The following is a 23,515-nucleotide window of genomic DNA, read 5'->3' as shown; positions in this document are numbered from 1 at the left end:
CAAGGTAGAGTGTTAGTCAGAGTAACAATGGAGTGTTGGACAGAGTAGCAAGGGAGTGTGGAACAGAGACATAAGAGTGTGAGGGATAGAGGCACGAGGGAGTGTAGGACACAGTAATCTTTACTGGTGTGTGAAATTACTAGCAATTGCCTAAAACAAGCCATTTATTCTGATGAAAAAAAACATCTCCAAGAATCAAACAAGAACATGGTCACTTTAAGGACACACTATAGTGTCCCTCTATCCCATGCCCTTTAAACACTAACCTTATTCCACCTCCGACATCATTGCAAGGTGGAACCTAATGAGTGCCGCACGCACATTAGTCCTTTCCCATAAGAAAGCATTAAATCTGTGCTTTCCTATTGGTATTTAGACGATGCTAGGTGTCCTCATGCATTCATTGAGGACGTCTAGCGTCTTTTCGCAGAGTAAAACTCCATGTAAATGCAGGAGGCGCCTCTAGTGGCTGTCTGGGAGACAGCAACTACAGGCAGTCTTAACATTGCAGTGAAAACACAGTATCTCTAAAAAAGCAATGTTTTCCCTTAAAGGATTAATGGGACAGTGGACAGTGCACCCAGACCACTTCAACAAGATTAAGTGTTCTGGGTGCCTATAGTGTCCCTATAACATTGACAATTACTCGTACACTGGCACTGGACACAATCAGATACTGCAATTGCACACGCAGAAAATGCCACACTAATACTGAACACACAGAGAAACGCATGCGCAGACACACTGATAGATGGACTGCTCTAGATAGTATAAATATCGCAGTTCCTACCCAGCATTCATAAAGGGCTGATTTATAGAAGTATACTCAGATGTGGAGTCATTAATTGCTGCCATAAACGTAGATCCCCTGTTGTTCATTATGAAACATTCAAATTTGCCATTAGAAATCTACTTGTACTGTATAATCCCCCCAAATATTTATTGTGCTAGGCATCTAGCAGTAGTGTGATACCTATTTTTGTAACCTAACTTACAAACGTTCTAACTTACAATGTCGTACTCTTACTCTGGGTGGGATGGCACAAGGCTATCTGTTCTAATTATAACTTATAGCATACTCACCCAAAACATATATTTATGTTTTTGTGTCCTGACTATATGTTTTATTTTTTTTAATTATATTTATATATGAAGCGATTTTTTATTTCTTTTTCAATAAATGGCAAACAGTGATTTTATGCGTTGTGCGTGATAATTTCCCAATTTCTGTAAAATATTTGTGAATTCGTTCAGTGCAGATTAATGAACCCTGAACACAGCAGTTTCTTATTGCAGTAATAAGTAAATAATGATCAACACATCTTTTGACAAATTAATTCTACAGAGTTTATAAAGCATATGCCAAGGGGAAAAAAATATATATATGCTCTCGGGTAATTTTAAGGGCCGTTTGTGTCCAAAAATATTGTTGGCCAGATCACGATGTTTATACAATGTTTAAATGACAAACTATCATATTGTTGCAGGTATAAAATAAATCTAATGTACGTCTTGGTTGCTGGCTCTGTCGTAACTAATGAAAAAGTTATAAACAGAAAAGGGAACAGATTTTGTAAGCAAAGGTCTCTTTACAAATAACCAAATCAATGTTACGTTACAGGCAAGGAAGAATTTGTTTAGAAGGTGATTCCTAAAATAGTATGATGGAAATTTTAAAAAATAAAAGCTATTTAATGTGCAACAGTTTTAAGGCAAAATAAAAGTATTACATTGTGCTCTCTGTTCTCACTTGTGTGAAAAGTGTATTCAGGAATATTTTAGTGCTTTTCTTTGTGTATATATGTGGATGTGTGTTTATGTACCTATGAATTTTTTTTTGAAAACATCTACGTAGGAGATAAATTGACTGAACAGTGAACGAGATGAATTGAAAGCTGACTCGGTTAGGAAAAATATTCAAGCAGGGCACAAATATTCAACTGAATGTTATTCTTCAGCTCAACAAAATACTTTTTTTTAGAAAGAAGATAGTTGCCCTGCATAAATGCGTATCCCGCAATTCGATGTATCTGTACAAACTAATTTTTAATCAGAGAGTGGATAGTTACTGCGACTTTTACCCAGATTGGTGCCCATTTGGAATTATAAGTAGGCTGGCATTTGAAAATCATCCTGTTTCTCTGAACCATCGATGCACTGCTCTTTATGTCAGACGCCAGGTCACCAACCAGCTCCCAACAGTATGGTGAATTATCAGAGAAAAAACGTCAGTCATATTTTTAGTTCAATTACTCTGGCCTTAAATGTCAGGAGTCACAGGCCTAGACGTTGGCGGCTTTAGAGTTGTACTGATATCTGGTTTTATTTATATTGTCTTCTTATTGTGAAATATAAGAAAGGGTCATGTGAATGGTCGGGCAAGCCAAATTCTCATGATTAAAGGGCTTCTTCAAGCACCATGACCACTTTAGTGATTTGAAGTGGTCATGGTGCCTGGAGTTTGTATGTGTAGCGTTTCGCTATGGAATGCTTGACATATGGATTTAAACCCCTCTGCTGCCAGAGGTGTAACTTCACCAGCAGCAGCTTCATTGGGGTGTCATCAGAAACTAGAATTCCGTGCTGGCTAATGTCAATTATGCGCAACGTTCATTGCACAGAGCAAAATGAATGGATTCTGCGGCTTTGCAGAAGCCGGAAGCACGTCACCGCAATGGGAGCATCAGACCCTGGTAAGGGGCAAACCATTGCTAAACGGTTTGCCAGGCAACCAGGCCAAAGTACTCCTGCCATCATAACCACTTTAGCGGACAGTGAAGGTTATGACAATTGGAGTAACCCTTTAACGAAAGCTCTTGCAGCCTACTTGAAACCAGATATCAAGTAATTATTTTATTTTTATTAAATCTGCATTATATGCATTTGTTAGTCATTGGCTTGCCCAAATGTAAAAAACATAAATGATAAAATAAACATATATACAAAACAAACCATCAGTGTTTTTTGCAGGTATCTGCAAACTTATGTTGTATTATTTGGAGAGTATTGTTTTTTTTGTTTTGTTTTTTAAACTGGTTATTAATGTACCTTCTCAGCGTGTTGAAGGTATTTGCAGAGGGTATTATGAATTATCACAAAATGAAAAATATTCTAAATTTGTTAAAGGGTTTGATTGTTTTAAAACCTATAGATTTAACAAGCTGTTCTTTTATCGATATGAAATTGTGAATCGGATATGAAATTATATTCTATATTCTAATAGAACTGTGAAAATTCATTTCTGTGTTTGTATAAAATAATTACGGTGGTTCTTGTTATATAGTATTTTGGTAACATTAATTCGGATAATTTCATTATATTAAATACATTTTATGGACAATGCCTACATCATTTCCAGTTACTAAGGCTCAGTTTTTGGTGTTTAGTTTCTATGACCATAATATCTCATTACTCCCGGCTGTTCTTGTGTGTGATATATGTCAATCTCATTAGCATGGCTGGCGTGAATGATCTAGTAGTGTCTCTACAAAGCTATGTTAAATCTATTTGTAAGACTGCCAATAATGTGTACAATATGTGTTAAAAGTCTGCATGTATTTCTCAATCTCAATATATTTTCTTTAGTGAATATTAAAATTCACAGGTGTTTAATCAGAAGAATTCCATTGAAGAAATGAATTAGAAGCTATGAGACAAACAAACGGGAGGACACTTTTACACAAGAGAAAACTGAAAGAGTAGATCATGTCTGGCATTTTTTTAATTGCCCAATTAAATATGTTTGGCTTTCAATATTTTAGGAAGACAATATTTCTACCTATGATCTGTTGCACTTTGTACCCCGAGTCATGCAATGCAAATAATTCTTATATTTTGCAAAATGTTCAAATCGTTTTTTTGTTCTTGCTATGATTAATTAAAATATTGGAAATTCTAAAGAGAATTAGAATTGCACCGTAGTTTGTATAATCGATAGATTGTGTTTGTATAAAATAAAAACTGTATCATTATAATTGTTTGATTCTGATCATCTGTATATTGTATGTAAGGTTTTATAAACTAAACAGATAAGCAATAGTTTTGAACGGCATAATCCTGATGCAGTAGAATGCATAACAGTAATATAGGTTTACAGGTAAAAAAAAATTAAAAAAAAGTTAGACTTTGAAATTGTTGCCACAATATTACAGATTAGATTTTTATACATATTTCATGCCTCCCAACAGTCCTGCATTTGGCAGAACAGTCCCAGTTTGTGGCAACAGTCCTGCCATCCCTGTTCTGCTCTGCCTAGATTTGCCATGTGAGAACTACATGAGATGCACACACACACTGCGTAAAGTAAATTCAGGGTATTGAGGCTGTGCAAGACAGTTTTATACGTTTTTGAATCACTCACTTTTTAAAGGCTCCTTTTCCAGGCAGTTACGCCCTTCAGCATTTCTTCCTTGTGTTCTACCCCCGTCCAACATCCATGTCCCCAATGCTAAATGTTATGGTACCTGAATCTGAATTCACAATTTATGTCTACATCTGAGAGTAAGCTGCACGCCTTTAAATGATGTAAATTAGTGCAGGTTAATCCTTAAAGGGGCCACCAAGTAAATACTTTGTAATGGCATTGTTAATAATATTGGCACTATAGCCATAAGCACATACGTCACAAGTGTCCCTGTTTAGGATTAACAGTCTCTATTTTGGACCCAAATCCCTTGGCCCGTCTTTTCCATCCTAGTGTCCCTCTTTTCAAGGAGCTCCATATTGTTGGTGTGACTGAGTGTACAACTGTGCTTCACAGTAATAATACAGTAATGTGTCTTTATCAACAATAAATGTGTTTAGAAATCAGTCTCTGTAAATAAGATACTCTGTTCTTGTTCTAAATTACATTTTAGTTGCATAAATTGTTATTAATAAGTTAGCGAAAATTTCTAAGAACAGCCTCGCCCCTAGCCACACCCCACTCACACCCCTAAAATTAAAGTGTCCTTCTTTGTCCATCTGAAATTTTGGGAGGTATGTAATGTACACATAGATTCATTCACATTGAAAGAGTTGGTTTTGTTCTAAATAGGTTCAGAAGGGAGACATGTAGGAAGTATTCTGGCAATGATTTTTTGAGAGTCACTTGAGATCTCAGTCCAGTGACATAGGACATGTGACATCATGTGACAGTAACCAAAGTTTTTTTTCTTAAAAAAGAGCTTTTTAATCAGGCCCAGTTTGGGAACTAAAAGCAGCCCTAGAAAAAAATCCTATACCAGCCCAGTTATGCGTCGCGCCAGCAGAGTGTGCAGATATAGAGGCGGAAAAGATAACTTAAAATTTAAAACTGTTACTCCAACGTGAAAGAAAGCACTTATAGGCTTTAAAATAAACAAAAGTGCAGATTTATTTTAAGCAGACCGCATTTGCATATACAGGGAGTGCAGAATTATTAGGCAAGTTGTATTTTTGAGGATTAATTTTATTATTGAACAACAACCATGTTCTCAATGAACCCAAAAAACTCATTAATATCAAAGCTGAATATTTTTGGAAGTAGTTTTTAGTTTGTTTTTAGTTTTAGCTATTTTAGGGGGATATCTGTGTGTGCAGGTGACTATTACTGTGCATAATTATTAGGCAACTTAACAAAAAACAAATATATACCCATTTCAATTATTTATTTTTACCAGTGAAACCAATATAACATCTCAACATTCACAAATATACATTTCTGACATTCAAGAACAAAACAAAAACAAATCAGTGACCAATATAGCCACCTTTCTTTGCAAGGACATTCAAAAGCCTGCCATCCATGGATTCTGTCAGTGTTTTGATCTGTTCACCATCAACATTGCGTGCAGAAGCAACCACAGCCTCCCAGACACTGTTCAGAGAGGTGTACTGTTTTCCCTTCTTGTAAATCTCACATTTGATGATGGACCACAGGTTCTCAATGGGGTTCAGATCAGGTGAACAAGGAGGCCATGTCATTAGATTTTCTTCTTTTATACCCTTTCTTGCCAGCCACGCTGTGGAGTACTTGGACGCGTGTGATGGAGCATTGTCCTGCATGAAAATCATGTTTTTCTTGAAGGATGCAGACTTCTTCCTGTACCACTGCTTGAAGAAGGTGTCTTCCAGAAACTGGGAGTTGAGCTTGACTCCATCCTCAACCCGAAAAGGCCCCACAAGCTCATCTTTGATGATACCAGCCCAAACCAGTACTCCACCTCCACCTTGCTGGCGTCTGAGTCGGACTGGAGCTCTCTGGCCTTTACCAATCCAGCCACGGGCCCATCCATCTGGCCCATCAAGACTCACTCTCATTTCATCAGTCCATAAAACCTTAGAAAAATCAGTCTTGAGATATTTCTTGGCCCAGTCTTAACGTTTCAGCTTGTGTGTCTTGTTCAGTGGTGGTCGTCTTTCAGCCTTTCTTACCTTGGCCATGTCTCTGAGTATTGCACACCTTGTGCTTTTGGGCACTCCAGTGATGTTGCAGCTCTGAAATATGGCCAAACTGGTGGCAAGTGGCATCTTGGCAGCTGCACGCTTGACTTTTCTCAGTTCATGGGCAGTTATTTTGCGCCTTGGTTTTTCCACACGCTTCTTGCGACCCTGTTGACTATTTTGAATGAAACGCTTGATTGTTCGATGATCACGCTTCAGAAGCTTTGCAATTTTAAGAGTGCTGCATCCCTCTGCAAGATATCTCACTATTTTTGACTTTTCTGAGCCTGTCAAGTCCTTCTTTTGACCCATTTTGCCAAAGGAAAGGAAGTTGCCTAATAATTATGCACACCTGATATAGGGTGTTGATGTCATTAGACCACATCCCTTCTCATTACAGAGATGCACATCACCTAATATGCTTAATTGGTAGTAGGCTTTCGAGCCTATACAGCTTGGAGTAAGACAACATGCATAAAGAGGATGATGTGGTCAAAATACTCATTTGCCTAATAATTCTGCACTCCCTGTAATCAATGTTTCGGTCCAATTACCTGGACATATTAAGGAAAGTTTGGTAATGGGATTGAAATGGTGAATGCACAGCTGTTATCTGGTTTATTTTGAAGTCCTATGAGTTCACGTTCAATATATTACTGTGCTGGAGTGTGAACCCAGTAACAAGACTGGGCAAACATGTGCTCATTACATATATGTGATATATTAAGAAAATGTCGGTGTGTGTTATGCATAGAAACATTCTTATTAATATATGTATAACTATTATAGGCATAATTATATTTATTATTAATAGAGATGTCCCGAACAGTTCGCCGGGAACTATTCGCCAGCGAACATAGCTTGTTCGCGGTCGCCGCGGCGGGCGAACATATGCGATGTTCGGTCCGCCCCCTATTCGTCATCATTGAGTAAACTTTGACCCTGTACCTCACAGTCAGCAGACACATTCCAGCCAATCAGCAGCAGACCCTCCCTCCCAGACCCTCCCACCTCCATGACGAATAGGGGGCGGACCGAAAATCGCATATGTTCGCCCGCCGCGGCGACCGCGAACAAGCTATGTTCGCCGGTGAATAGTTCCCGGCGAACTGTTCGGAACATCTCTAATTATTAATACACACATTAACATTTGTTGTGCTGATGAAAGCTTACACTTGGGAGCTGAAACGTCGACATTTTATTGGATGATGTAAATAAAAACTAAGTTTTATATTTTCTAATATTAAGTCACTGGAGTGTGTTTTTTCGCCGTTTTTTTTTTTGTACAATTCTTGCCAAACCTGCACCGGGCTTTATTGGTTATAACCAGGAGTGTACGTTTTTGGGCTTGTAATGAATGTATTTATTTGAAGAAAAACCTATTTAATAAGAGGTCTTTCTCTCACTTGTCAACTCTTTGACATAGACTCTTGCTGAAGCAGAAGAACTGAGTTACAGGTAAAGGTGGCGACATACGAAGATGCATTCACCCCTCCATGTGCATCTTCACCTGTGATTCTTTTAACCCCACTTTTACATTTCTTTCCCCATTTTGTGTTTCTTATCCCCTCTTTTGATTGTCTTTCACTCTAAAGTGTATGTTATTCCCCATTTTCCCCCTTTGTGCTTCTAACACCCCTCTTGTGTGTCTCTTACAATCCCTTTGTGTATCTCTTACAACCCCTTTGTGTATCTCTTACTTCCTACTAGCACTTTTGTATGTCTTGTTTTACCCTTCCCCAGCCTATCAATGTCTCTTTCCCCCAGCCTCCTTTGTGTCACTTAGCCCCAGCCCTTTTGTCTTTTTCTTTCTACTCCAACCGCTGTGTGTGTCTCTTTCTCCCCCAAGCCCCACTGTATGTCTCTTCCCCCAGCCCCTCTTTGTGTCTCATCTTATTTCCCACCAGCCCCTCTTTGTGTCTCATGTGACCCCCCGGCCCCTTAGTGTCTTATTTTCTCCAGGACCTCTTTGTGTATCATTTTATTCCCCCCCCCCCAATCCCCTTTTGTGTCTCATTTGACCCCCGTGGCCCTCTCTGACTTCCCTCCATTTACCTTCTACTCTCTACCCATGATCCATGTGAGGTTAGAAAAATAAAATTAAATGTAAAAATTCACACTTACAATGTACCATCTGTTTCTTATTTATGCATTTATGTATATACTTCCTTTTGTTGACAGCCATCTTCAAACATTAAAATAAATAAAAATGTAATACAAATATTAAAATGTGAAGAAAATGCTGTAATATAAAACAATAATGATAGTGTTCCTTTAATATACATTTAGAAAAGAAAGTGAAAATTTTATGCACGACAACTTTAATAATTGATTACCACCCTACCAAAACAATTTGTAAAAAAACCAAAAACAAACAGAAAGAAAATAGTTTTGAAAATAATCTGCCTTGTACGCAGTCTTTCGAGAAATCTTAATATAATAAATCTAGAATAAGTGCTCCAGCCTAGCTAGCACATGCCAAGTACAAACATACATAAAAAGTCAATAGCTTCTTGCAGAGATTATTATAATCACTGAGTTATGCCGGCTGCATTGTGATTGAAAAATGGTTGACACTAGACAGGCAGCAATACGAATACATTTTACTTGAAATCATATGCAGTGGGGTAATTGGACAGCCTTATTTTATAGCGAGTAATGCATTGTTGTGATGTTAAAGAAAAATATTGTTTTTAAATGAAAGATTTATGGTGTAGATTATTGCCTGTGAAGATGGCCTTTGAAGTTCTAGTGTGGTTATAAAAGTTATTCATGTCTGCATCAGTCTGCACAAAGCTGTTCTCAATTGTCAGATTGTATATTTACTTTCAGCAATGGCTTCTGGACTTTCCTTTACTTGTGAAATTAAAAACATTAAAATAACATTATATTCTGCTGTAATTAAAACGTTGTATTAATAGGTATAATTTGTACTTGCTCATTTTTATTACACTCATATTATTATGCTTATTATATTTATATAGCGCCAACAAATTACGTAGAGCTTTACAATGGGTGGACTAACAAACGTAATCAGACAAGTTTTACATACAGAAACAGATGGGTTAAGGGCCCTGCTCAATGAGCTTACATGCTAGAGGGAGTGGGTTATGGTGACACAAAGGTAAGGGAAGTATTAGGGAAATAGATTGGTAGAATAGTATTCAAATAATACACACTAGAAGTAGATAATGAGAATACAACATAATTCTAACCTATACTAAAGTAAATTACTTGGATATTTAATGGGGGGGGAGGGGAGGAAGGGGCTGGAGAGAGGATTAGGTCCAAAAAGTTTGATAAAGATGGAGGAGGATCCTGGAATTTGGCGAATAAAGCTTGAGAAACTGGTGAGGTCCCAAAAACAGAGACTTGCCTCAAGTCGCTTGAAAGAACACTATAGCGTTAGACATGCAAACGTATTCCTAATGCTATAGTGTTACCCTACCTATTTGGATTATCGCCTCTCCACCCTTCCAGAACTAAACATTTTTTACTTATCTTTACTTCTCCCAAGCCTCCAGTCTCACCATGGCCTCCCCGCCTCCTCGGCTGAGATCATCAACCTTGATGATCTCAGTCACTCCATTGTTTCCTCATAGGAAAGCATTAGGAGGCTTATGCGCATGCACAGAAAATCGGCACACTGTGCCAATCAGCATTTCTCTGTAACATGGCCTATTATTTTGGACAGTCAGTGGTGTTGGAGCAGACCAGCAATATGGCAGTACAGCGGTCCATAACTACAAAGTACCGGGGCTCATTGATTTCCTCTATTTTAAAATGGAGCAGATGAGGTCATTTAAAAAAGATAGTTGGTGAAGGTAAGTTGAGTTTTCCCTTGAAGGGCAAACATCGTTTGTCCAGCATAAATTGACAACAAACGATGACATTCCTGGGGGCAGATGTAAGTGCCATAGTCAACTTATTTTTTCTATATCCAGCCTTAAAGGACAGCATTTTGGCATGCTTTGGTGGTAAGATGCAGACAACTAGTCTCATAAAAAATGCTGGAGCTCCTCAGCCATTAACGTGTCTGAAATACCTTGTTCCTTAAGAGTCAACTCCTGTTCCTGAGTGTGAAGGTGGGCATGTGATTATTGTAGCTTGGTCACCTCTTGGTGCAGTTCTTTGTTGGCTTGAATTCTCCTTCAGTGACACCTCGTACCTCTGTTTAAATCATATAGTCAAATCAAATAGTGATTTTATTTCGAAGAGCACTGCCATCATTAAAGAGGCCTGGTCTTGCACTGCAGTGCTTTAACAACCTGACCGGGCCACTGATGACACATGCCAACTAAGTGGCCCTAAGTGCATGGGCCCAGGAGTTCCGCTGCTGCTCATACGGTTTTCCTACACACTTCCTGAAAAATAAGTCTACATTTTTTAGTGTCCCTTATTGTGCAGTGTGTTTATTTTAGAATTTCTTATGTTCTGCTTTGTTAAATGCCTGCTAAAGTTATTTTGGTGCTTAGAGTTTCTAGATGTAGGGTATACGGAGATTTTTAAAGTTAAAATAGCTACTTTAAATTATTTTACATTTTTGTAATTTTGACAATAATAAAAAGAGTTTGTTTGTTGATATTTCTTCATGTATAACAAGTCTGTCTCTAATGTTTTAAGGGACATTCAAGCTGGCGCCAACCTGTCATTTAATCGGCAATTTTATGATGAGCATTGGTCCAAACATCGTGTGGTCACTTGCCTTGACTGGTCTATTCAGGTAACAGAAAACCCCAAATAAACTGATGCCAATGGCCTTCGCAATGGAAATGACATTAACCATTTGAGTGTCAAAGGTTGTGATGGCTAAGCTGAGTATGCCAGTATTCTCTGAACCACACTTCTCACCAGACTGGGCCGAGCATCATGGGAAGTGCAGGTCAGAAATATGTGCAGTGCTGAGGTTAGCTATTATTGGCTAGAAGGATGAGAAATGGTGGGATATTTTGTTCATGCCTTCAGCATTCAACAGGTTAATAAAATGTCCAATGCATTTACTTTAATTTCAGCAAATACCGGGCTCGTTTTTCAGTGACACAGCTCACAGCTTTCATAATGAAAATGCTTTAAAGTGTCAGGAAGGAGCGTGCGGAGTGCCAAGCTCACATACATTCCATTTATATTAACCCTTTAACTGACACTTTAGTGCCAGCACAGTCTGAAAGATAATGCAGGTCTCACGTAGCATAAATGCATTCAATTTCTCTCGGGTGGGAATTTACTTTTCTTACCTTGCCATCATTTCAAATTACTAGTTTTCTATCCGTGTTACTTGTCTGTGCAGGTATAAAACTGGATGTTCACGTGGCAATGTCAGTGTCCATGCAAGAACTGGCAGAGCGCCCAGACTGTTGCCGTAGTAACTATAGGCGAGATTTTATCAAACTAAATTTGCAGAAAATCAAAGGTTTTTTTTTACAATACACGTTGTAGCAGTACCAATATTAGCATTAGCATATTTTTCATTACTGTACCTAACTCTTATGTCCAGAATCCAAAATGATGAAGAAATAAAAAAGATACTCACTTTTAAAAATCTATTTTTTTTTCAAATCCCACACATTACGTTACCAGGAAGTAACTTGGACAGCCAAGAGCCTCTCTCTTGCCGCCCAACTTTGGAAGGTATTCAAGTAGGATAGTGGGTGAGCAGGCCTAGAGCAGGCTCATAATAGGTTGGTCACACCTATTAAGAGGACGGGGCTGCTGGGTAGCCTTACTCAGGACAGACCATGTAGATAGCATACCATCCCATTGCTGAGTCCAGAGAAGCGGGTCATTGGTGGCAGGCAGGTAATGGGGTGGGTCAATAGTGCAATCGCTTCACTGGCTCCGCCACAGAGGTAAGCCTGTCTATCATCCACAGCCAGCCCACTGAGTGCAGACCATGCAGCATGTACTGTTTCAGGATTATCTGCAGGTTCTAGTGCTCTAAAATTAATGCAAGCATGTCTAATGATGCTTTTGCACTATGCTTGTTGGGAACAGTGTCCTGGGGTGTCTATGTCAGGATGGCAGGTCAAGAAAGGAGAATTGGAATTGTCCCTCCTAAACTGGGACAGATGGGAGGCCTGTGACAGTGCTGCTGAAGAGCTCTCTGCATGGTCCCAGTCCAATCAGCACAATGGAAGCCCACCTAATAATGTGCTTGTGCTGTGCTGGCTGAGGTCAGTTCCTTGGTGTCCCCAAGTTTAGGACACTAAGGATTAATCTCAGGATACACTCCGCGTAAATTGGGTTAGTCAGCCTGCTGTCTTATTCTAATTATTAGTTCTCTTCATAGTTTACTATATAAAGTTTAAGTTCTACACAAAACAGTGGTTTCTGGGATGTGTAGTTTAGTTGTATGATTTCTTTTTTTAAAAGCTATTATATAGGATTTAATTTCCAGTCAGATGTAACTTACTTTAGAACTTTTTATCTCCTTCTCTATAAATCGAATTTTAATTACATACCGGAGGTTGCTGCAGTGTCTAGCAAGCTATTATCAGTGCAGGAGATCAGAAATTCTAAATTAAACAGACTGTGCAATAAATGAAGTGTAAATATTAGATCTAACCACAAAATCCTGATTAATAAATCAGAAAAAACAGGGCGACACAATCACAAAGATAAATTCAATCTAGAGATTCCCATGAATAGGAGGGACAAATAGATGTAAGAAAAATATCCACTTTATTAGTAATAAATCTAGGTAAAATAAGCAATAGCACACACAAAAATGTGCATCCTATCCATGGGTATCTCCAGATTGAATTTAACTTTGTGATTGTGGCGCCCTGTTTTTTCTGATTTAATAATCAGGATTTTGTGGTTGTTTGTATAGAGGTTTTGGAGTGACCTCATGACAGTGGCTTGCCTACACTAGTTTGATATTATTTCACCACCCACCCATACACAGTTTTTGTAAATATTAGATCTTCCTTTACAGGAAGTATATGGGAAGGCTGTGTAAGTCATATGCAGGTAGGAGTGCCTAAGGCTGCATATACAAAGTGATTTAACCCCTAAATGAAAGATAACTGAGCAGTGAGACAGCAGGGGCATTATCTACACACGAAAACTGCTTCAGTAAGCTAAAGTTGTTTTAGTGACTATAGTATCTCTTTAACTCCCTGAAGTGCTTCCTTTTGCTGTACATCATGATGACAACTGTGTTGTTGGGAATTACAGATTAGGCAGGATGGATAGAAAGGGAGCTGTAAGCTGGTGCAGTAACCACCATATATGTGTAAAGTTGCACAAAAGGCCAAACTGTAATGAGATAAGTGCTCAATGTTTCCAGTGTGTACACAGTTTTACCTATGTGACTTGTAAACTGAACACCAGTTTTGAAACTGCTAAGTGCCATATTTAATTCTTGGTTGATGGATAATATATATACAGGGAGTGCAGAATTATTAGGCAAATGAGTATTTTGACCACATCATCCTCTTTATGCATGTTGTCTTACTCCAAGCTGTATAGGCTCGAAAGCCTACTACCAATTAAGCATATTAGGTGATGTGCATCTCTGTAATGAGAAGGGGTGTGGTCTAATGACATCAACACCCTATATCAGGTGTGCATAATTATTAGGCAACTTCCTTTCCTTTGGCAAAATGGGTCAAAAGAAGGACTTGACAGGCTCAGAAAAGTCAAAAATAGTGAGATATCTTGCAGAGGGATGCAGCACTCTTAAAATTGCAAAGCTTCTGAAGCGTGATCATCGAACAATCAAGCGTTTCATTCAAAATAGTCAACAGGGTCGCAAGAAGCGTGTGGAGAAACCAAGGCGCAAAATAACTGCCCATGAACTGAGAAAAGTCAAGCGTGCAGCTGCCAAGATGCCACTTGCCACCAGTTTGGCCATATTTCAGAGCTGCAACATCATTGGAGTGCCCAAAAGCACAAGGTGTGCAATACTCAGAGACATGGCCAAGGTAAGAAAGGCTGAAAGACGACCACCACTGAACAAGACACACAAGCTGAAACGTCAAGACTGGGCCAAGAAATATCTCAAGACTGATTTTTCTAAGGTTTTATGGACTGATGAAGTGAGAGTGAGTCTTGATGGGCCAGATGGATGGATTGGTAAAGGGCAGAGAGCTCCAGTCCGACTCAGACGCCAGCAAGGTGGAGGTGGAGTACTGGTTTGGGCTGGTATCATCAAAATTGTGGGGCCTTTTCGGGTTGAGGATGGAGTCAAGCTCAACTCCCAGTTTCTGGAAGACACCTTCTTCAAGCAGTGGTACAGGAAGAAGTCTGCATCCTTCAAGAAAAACATGATTTTCATGCAGGACAATGCTCCATCACACACGTCCAAGTACTCCACAGCGTGGCTGGCAAGAAAGGGTATAAAAGAAGAAAATTTAATGACATGGCCTCCTTGTTCACCTGATCTGAACCCCATTGAGAACCTGTGGTCCATCATCAAATGTGAGATTTACAAGGAGGGAAAACAGTACACCTCTCTGAACAGTGTCTGGGAGGCTGTGGTTGCTTCTGCACGCAATGTTGATGGTGAACAGATCAAAACACTGACAGAATCCATGGATGGCAGGCTTTTGAGTGTCCTTGCAAAGAAAGGTGGCTATATTGGTCACTGATTTGTTTTTGTTATGTTTTTGAATGTCAGAAATGTATATTTGTGAATGTTGAGATGTTATATTGGTTTCACTGGTAAAAATAAATAATTGAAATGGGTATATATTTGTTTTTTGTTAAGTTGCCTAATAATTATGCACAGTAATAGTCACCTGCACACACAGATATCCCCCTAAAATAGCTATAACTAAAAACATACTAAAAACTACTTCCAAAAATATTCAGCTTTGATATTAATGAGTTTTTTGGGTTCATTGAGAACATGGTTGTTGTTCAATAATAAAATTAATCCTCAAAAATACAACTTGCCTAATAATTCTGCACTCCCTGTATATATGTTTAACTTATTTCATTTTCATTATCTTTTATAATAGTCATTATTGTAACTATTATTTCAGTATCCAGAGCTGATGGTGGCTTCCTACAATAATAATGAAGATGCACCGCATGAACCTGATGGAGTCACACTAGTATGGAACATGAAGTTCAAGAAAACCACTCCAGAATACATATTCCACTGCCAGGTAGGACAGTTTGGTTTACACACAAATGTGAAAATATCAATTTTGTTCAAATCAAATGAGTTACCCAATTTTGGAATTTTTATTAGGAATCAGCATACCTTATATCAAATCGTAGATAAATACCATGGGTTGCGCCATGTGGTACCAGGACAAGTTTTTCCAAGCCTCTATCTGCCCACTTATGTATGTATAGTTTCCATTCATTGTGTTATGATTCTATATATTCATGTTTATGATAAAATATCACTTTAATAGTGCTAGCTAGGATGTTATATAAAGAAAAATGTTTTTGGAAATGCACACACTTAATATAAAGAATTTTTTTTTGTAAATGCAAACACTTAATGGGACACTGTAGGCACCCAGGCCACTTCAGCTAAATGTAGTAGTTTGGGTGCAGTGTCCCTTTTGCACATAATGCTGCAATGTAAAACATTGCAGTTCCAGAGAAACTGCAATCACAATACTAAGTCCACCCACAGTGGCTGTCTACCAGACAGCCACTAGAGGGCTTCCTGAATCGTAATGGACCTTTGGTCTAGTATCTGAAGCTGGGCGTCCTCACCATAGTAAAGAATTGATTCAATGTGCATTTGCCAATCATGGGCATTAGCACCTGCTCATGTGGGCCATTGGAGGGGGCGGGGCCAGTAAAAGGTGAGTAAATAAAGGGCTTTTAACCCTTTTTTTCACCCGGTGGGGGGGCATGAGCCGTTGTATTCCTGGCACTATAGTATCCCTTTAAAATAAATGTCAACATCTTTGAAAATTAATGTTTAATGAAAATTTAGTTTTCATCAATATTATGTCTCTTCTCACTGGAGACTATGGCCAATGAGAGTGTTTTTCTGGGATATGAGTTAAAACATAATTTCTTTTCTTTAGATATATATATATATATATATATATATATATATAAATTTCGCTTTTATTGCTTGCACACACACTTTCTTATCAAATAAGTGCCTGGTGCATTCAGCCACAGCCAAAATATGCAGTGAAAAATAGTAAACAAAGGCTTGCACTCACGGTCTTCTGTAAAAGTACAATTTCTTTATTCCATTTCCATTAAAAAATCGACGTTTCAGCCCTCGTCCGTGGCTTTCATTAGGATCAACAAAACAACAATGATACATAGACTAACTAATGCTCTTATATAGCTAAACTAACTAATTAAATAATTATAAAATCACTCACCACCTGTACCGCTACTTTCTCGGCGTCCGTCTGCCGTTTCTGCGCATGTGCGAACACATCGAGTTCTGGTGCGGCTTGATGACGTCCTTAGCCACGACCAGGAAGTAGCGTGTTTCTCTCACCGTTTGTTGCCAGGATTACACAGCATACATACCGGTTCCCTGGCAACTAGGTGTAACAATATAATATTGCATTCAGGAATGGGAGCAAAACGGATGAATACTTTAAAAACATTAATGCTACTAACTCTTGTCATAATTACTCTCTACCATGAAACTACTTTTTCTTCCTTAATGGTATTTAAATATATTGCGACCTAGAATCCATGGGTTTAATATTGTCCCTTAATTCAGACAAAAAGTCTAATGGAAATGGAATAAAGAAATTATACTTTTACAGAAGACCGTGAGTGCAAGCCTTTGTTTACTATTTTTCACTATATATATATATATATATATATATATATATATATATATATATATATATATATACACACACACACACATATAAATGTATATATATATATATATTTATTTAATATGTGTACAGTTTCTCCAGTGCATCTTTAGTTAGAAACATTGAATTATGACTTACACTGATCAGCCACAACATTAAAACCATCTGCCTAATATGTGGTCCCCTTGTGCTGCCAAGGTCTAATTCATCAATACATGGAGTCCACAAGAGCACTGAATGAGTCTTGTGGTATCTGGCACCAAGACATTAGCAGATCCTTTAAGTCCTGCAAGTTGTGAGGTTCGTCTTCCATGCATTGTATTTGCTGTTCCAGTACATCTCACAGATGCTCAATTAGATTGAGATTTGGGAACTTTGAAGGTCAAGGCAACATATTGAACTCTTTTTCATGTTCCTAAACCATTCCAGAACAATTTCTGCAGTGTGGCAGGGTGCATTATCCTGCTGAAAGAAGCCACTGCCTTCAGGGAACACCATTGCCATGAAGGGGTGTTTGTGGACTGCAACAATCTCTAGGTAGATAGTACATGTCAAAGTTATATGCACATGAATGGCAGGAGCCAAGGTTTCCCAGCAGAACATTGCCCAGAGCATGCCACTGCCTCTGTTGGCCTGCCTTCTTCCCATAGTACATCCTGCTGCCATCTCTTCCCCGTGTAAAAGACACACACCCACTCAACCATTTACTTGATATAAAAGAAAAGGGGATCCATCAAACCAGGCAGCCTTATTCCATTGCTCCATGATTTATTTCTAAAACTGACGTCCCCGGCAATTTCTGCGGTGGACACGGGTAATCATGGGCACTCTGACCGATATCTGGCTACGCAGCCCCATACGCAGCAAACGTCAATGCACTGTGTGTTCTGACACCTTTCTATCAAGGCCAGCATTTTTTCAGCAATTTGAGTTACAGTAGCTGTTCTATGTGATTGGACCAGATGGGTAAGCCTTCGCTCCAAACATGCATCAATAAGTCCATGACTCAGATGCCGGTTCACCAGTTGTTCTTGCACCACTTTTGGTAGGTACTAACCACTTTTAATAAGAGAGATATAGTGTTTATGATCTGCACAAACTGCAACCAAAGGGGCTACCAGGCTTGAATCTGATTGTATATAAAAAGCCGCTCAACAAAGAATATGCATGATGATCTATTGGACAATAGTTAGAAGAACAAACAGAGTTAATTTAGCTAATTTTCAGGGATAATTATCTGTTGGCATCCATACTAGAGTGCTTCTAAAATAGGTAAAGTTTGTAAAATAAAGTCATATTTGTTCTTTTCATCTCCAGTCACACAGACAGAGTATTGTATTGGTTTGATTGCTACTTGACCTTATATCTATATATTAAAGCGTGCCTGGTTTCAATAATATCATCCAATATCCACATCAAAGGCAAATTCTTACATTAATATTTCTATTAATTTAATGCGTTCATCTGAAATCCACTAGAAGAAGGGGAATGAGCTGTCGGCATTATAAAAGAAATGTTCCAGTCTCTCATTTATGATTAGCACAGACCTTGCACAGTCTACACTATTGCACGCACACTATCATATACACATATCCCATCATCTTGATCCATTGTATGACTGAAATAGGAGATGGGAGTCATCTATAATTATTTATGACCCTAAACCACATGGCGAATTTAAGGCCTTTGGGATAATGCAGTTTTATGTATATCAGCAATCCTATTTTTTTTTTTTTGTATGCTGGCCATGCTATTGTTGCATGCCTTGTATTCTGCTGACTAGAGGTTGAGGGTTTCAGCCTGTCCCTTAAAGAACCACTATAGTGCCAGGAAAACATACTCGTTTTCCTGGCACTATAGCATCTCTAGGTCCCCCCCACCCTCTGGGTCCCCCTCCCGCAGGCTCTAGGGGGTGGAAGGGGTTAATCCCTTACCTTTTTCCCCCGCCGGGCTCCCTCGGCGCAGGGAACTCTCATCCTCCTTTTCGCCGTCATCAGCTGAATACTCATGCATTCAGCCAGTCCATAGGAAAGCATTCTCAATGCTTTCCTACGGACGCTGGCATCTTCTCACTGTGAAAATCACACTGTGAGAAGCGCAGAAGCGCCTCTAGCGGCTGTCAATGAGACAGCCACTAGAGGCTGGATTAACCCATAAGTAAACATAGCAGTTTCTCTGAAACTGCTATGTTTACAGCAAAAAGGGTTAAACCTAGATGGACCTGGCACCCAGGCCACTTCATTAAGCTGAAGTGGTCTGGGTGCCTATAGTGGTCCTTTAAACCATTGGTTCTTAACTCTTGGGTCTGGAGCTAGATTTAGGTCCCTATAATAAGGTTTGAACAGGCATTTTAAAAATCTTTAGTCAACTACTCACAACAAGCTGTACACTTACCGTGTTATTGCTTACTGGCCTAGTTAAGGTGTTAGCGTAATATTAATTATATTACATGAGAGGAATAGGCCACTGAGCTACTTTTCTTAATTCACTAATAGACCCCCATCCAAATTATATATATATATATATATATATATATATATATATATAAATATATATATGTATATATATATATATATATATATATATATATATACACACACGCAGTATCTCACAAAAGGGAGTACACCCCTCACATTTTTGTAAATATTTTAGTAAATCTTTTCATGTGACAACACTGAAGAAATTACACTCTGCTACAATGTAAAGTAGTAGGTGTACAGCCTGTATAACAGTATACATTTGCTGTCCCCTCAAAATAACTCAACACACAACCATTAATGTCTAAACCGTTGGCAACAAAAGTTAGTACATCGCTAAGTGGAAATGTCCAAATTGGGCCCAAAGCGTCAATATTTTGTGTGGCCACCATTATTTTCCAGCACTGCCTTAACACTCATGGGCATGGAGTTCACCAGAGCTTCACAGATTGCCACTGGAGTCCTCTTCCACTCCTCCATGATGACATCATTGAGCTGGTGGATGTTAGAGACCTTGCGCTCCCCCACCTTCTGTTTGAGGATGCCTCACAGATGCTCCATAGGGTTAAGGTCTGGAGAAATGCTTGGCCAGTCCATCACATTTAACTTCAGCTTCTTTAGCAAGGCAATGGTCGTCTTGGAGGTGTGTTTGAGGTCGTTATCATGTTGGAATACTGCCCTGCTGCCCAGTCTCCGAAGGGAGGGGATCATGCTCTGCTTCAGTATGTCACAGTACATGTTGGCATTCATGATTCCCTCAATGAACTGTAGCTCCCCAGTGCCAGCACCACTCATGCAGGCCAAGACCAAGACACTTTCCCCACCATGGTTGACTGTAGGCAAGACACACTTGTGTTTCTACTCCTCACCTGGTTGCCACCACACACGCTTGACACCATCTGAACCAAATAAGTTAATCTTGGTCTCATTGGACTACAGGACATGGTTCCAGTAATCCATGTCATTTGTCTGCTTGTCTTCAGAAAACTGTCTGCGGGCTTTCTTGTGCATCATCTTTAGAAGAGGTTTCCTTCTGGGACGAATGCCATGCAGACCAATTTGATGCTGTGTGCGCTTATGGTCTGAGCACTGTCCGCCCCCACCCCTTCAACGTCTGCAGCAATGCTGGCAGCACTCATACGTCTATTTCCCAAAGACAACCTCTGGATATGATGCTAAGCACGTGCACTCAACTTATTTGGTCGACTTTGGCGAGACCTGTTCTGAGTGGAACCTGTCATGTGAAACCGCTGTATGGTCTTGCCCAACGAGCTGCAGCTCAATTGCAAGGTCTTGGCAATCTTCTTATAGCCTAGGCCATCTTTATGTAGAGCAACAATTCTTTTTGTCAGATCCTCAGAAAGTTCTTTGCCATGAGGTGCCATGTTGAACTTCCAGTGACCAGTATGAGAGAGTGTGAGAGAGCGATAACACCAAATTTAACACACCTGCTCCCCATTCACAACTGAGACCTTGTAACACTACCGAGTCACATGACACTGGGGTGGAAAAATGGCTAATTGGGCCTAATTTGGACATTTCCACTTAGGGCTGTACTCACTTTTGTTGCCAATGGTTTAGACATCAAGGTTTCTGTTGTTTTTTGTTTGTTTTTGCTTTGGTGGTGAATATTTTTTCTTCAGCCAAAGAGATGCCAACCTGAATTATTACTTCAATCCACTGACTCCAGTTTCTTTTAACCATAACACTCTGTATGTCTAACATAAAATAATCGGTATTTGCTTCTCACTCCTAATAAACAATATTTAAAACAAGAAAAGAATACAGCCTATGGGGGACGGTAGTTTTTCTGCAAGTTAGTATAGATGGGAATACAAAAAACAAGCTTACCATATTTAGAGAAAATCTTAGTGATTCTTCACATTGGAGGGGACAAACATAAACTGAGATTTATTTGTATTCTTCTGTAGAGAGCCTTAACTCACCAAGGAGACACACAATGTGTATAGGTAAAGTAAGGAAAGATAAATGTAGATAAATGTATATATTTAATCATATTGGACTCACATTGATTGGACTAGGAGTTAGTATTTTTAATTAACTTTACCCGGGCTTGAAGAAGACAATGCATGATGTTCTTTCTAAATTGGTAGTCCTGGGAATCAAGATGTTGCACCCAGCACCCAGGCTGACATCACCTGCTATCTCCTCCAATCCACTGTTTTTCACAGAAAAAAAACGGAATGGAATTAGACATATATGGCCATATTCCACACTCCTCCCATCAAATGCTGCTATCAGAAGCACTTGATTCCAGGAGGAGGAATCGTCTCTAGAGGTGTATTTGAAGGGTTACGCCAACCACCTTGACCAATTCTGCTTTTAGAAGTGATCATGGTGATCATGGTTGCAGGAATCTGTATGTGCAGTGTTTCTGCTTGAAATGTTGCGCATCCAGATATAAGAGGCTATTTGCACTCTTGACACACATGACTTAGGCAGCTCGTAACACCAGCTGCTTAATGTTAATTCTGTGCAAGAAATTAATCTGTCATCAGCACACATGCTTTGAGCTGGTGAAACAGTCCCATCTACGAGAAGCATTTAATTTGACCTTGCCAAAAAGGCATTGACGTTGATTAGGTGTGGAAAACTTGCGGGGAACTTTGGCCTGTCAGGATTTCATCTATTAGGTATTTTTTTAGAAAGGGTGGAAACTAAATAGCAATGCCCACTTGGACAGCGATAGCAAACCTATGACACGCGTGCCACCATTGAGATGAAGTGCTCTGTGTATCTTAGGCAGTCCGTTAATATAAATTAAAAATGAAACTATTCTGCTTTATGGTTATGTCAGATATATAACCAGAACAATGAATTAACATATTAATTAACACAAAAAAACAAACATATGAATTTGAAGTATAGATTTGTTAATATAATTATTCATAGAGAAAGGTGTTTAACACACTAGCAAACAACAATAGTAAATTCATCTTGAGAAGGAATTAGAATGTTACTGTGATCACATGTACAAGACCTGAAGAACATAAACAATTCACGATAATTTCATTATTTTACATTTATAGAAACTGAACTACACCAAAGATCTCACATTCCAAAAGGCTCCACATAAACTCGGAGCAAGTAAAAGGCTGATAATGCAGAATATAGCTAGATATACACTGTACTGCAGTATTACCCTTCCACGTCAGTTGTTGTTAGGGGTAGAATGGCCTTATCACTGTGATCTCTTCCCTATGCATTTCACTACAGAAACTAGATATTTCAGGTCAATATAGATTGCTGTTTTTACGCCACACGCCATAGGTCTCCAGTGTTTCTCTATGAGAAGCATTGGATAGGCCCAGAGATCATCAGTACTAAAGATCTCCTGGGGGCGGATCAGACAAGGAAATGGCCTCGGCAATGGATTAGAGTTGAGTTTACTTTACTTAATGTTTTAAATTAGAAAAATGGGGGCTATGATTCTAAAATAAAAAAGAAACGGGGGCGGGGCCTGACAGCCAAAATGGCCGGACGTGCTCTCTAAGAGCTCTTGCACTGGAGGGCACAAAAAACGATAATCCTGGCAAACCCAATCATGCCAACAGCCCAAGGTGCCCAGAATACAATAGAGAACCACACGAGGAACACAACGGTACCGGTCATACATCACAAAGTTACACGAGCACAAGAACCGGCCATGCGGCCTACACTGCAGCGGAGCCCGAAACCTGGGGGAGGCGGCCGATCGCCCAGCAAGGGATCCGCTCGTAAGCGAGAATTGCAAGATGCCCAGCTACCCCCCCCCTCTGGACCGGCGGGGGATATCCCGGTCCTCGCTGGGGGCGATTACCCCCACAACAAGACGCGAACAAGCGACAACACTTGCTGGCAAACGGGACT

General features: G+C 39.3%; 1 protein-coding gene across 4 annotated transcripts in view; it reads left to right on the top strand.

The window, feature by feature from the left end:
* Window positions 1-23,515, top strand: part of DYNC1I1 (dynein cytoplasmic 1 intermediate chain 1) — a 409,243-nt gene that overhangs the window by 220,226 nt on the left and 165,502 nt on the right. For all 4 annotated transcript variants that reach the window (XM_063452433.1, XM_063452431.1, XM_063452432.1 and 1 more), the window contains 2 exons: window positions 11,026-11,125; window positions 15,390-15,515. In XM_063452433.1, the coding sequence (XP_063308503.1) occupies window positions 11,026-11,125; window positions 15,390-15,515 (226 nt within the window). The remainder of the gene's footprint in view (window positions 1-11,025; window positions 11,126-15,389; window positions 15,516-23,515) is intronic.

Source organism: Pelobates fuscus, chromosome 4, assembly GCF_036172605.1.
Source record: "Pelobates fuscus isolate aPelFus1 chromosome 4, aPelFus1.pri, whole genome shotgun sequence".
In the NCBI taxonomy this organism is placed as follows: Eukaryota; Metazoa; Chordata; class Amphibia; order Anura; family Pelobatidae; genus Pelobates; species Pelobates fuscus.
Note: the sequence above shows the minus strand (reverse complement) of the source record. Positions and strands in the feature narration are given on the sequence as shown.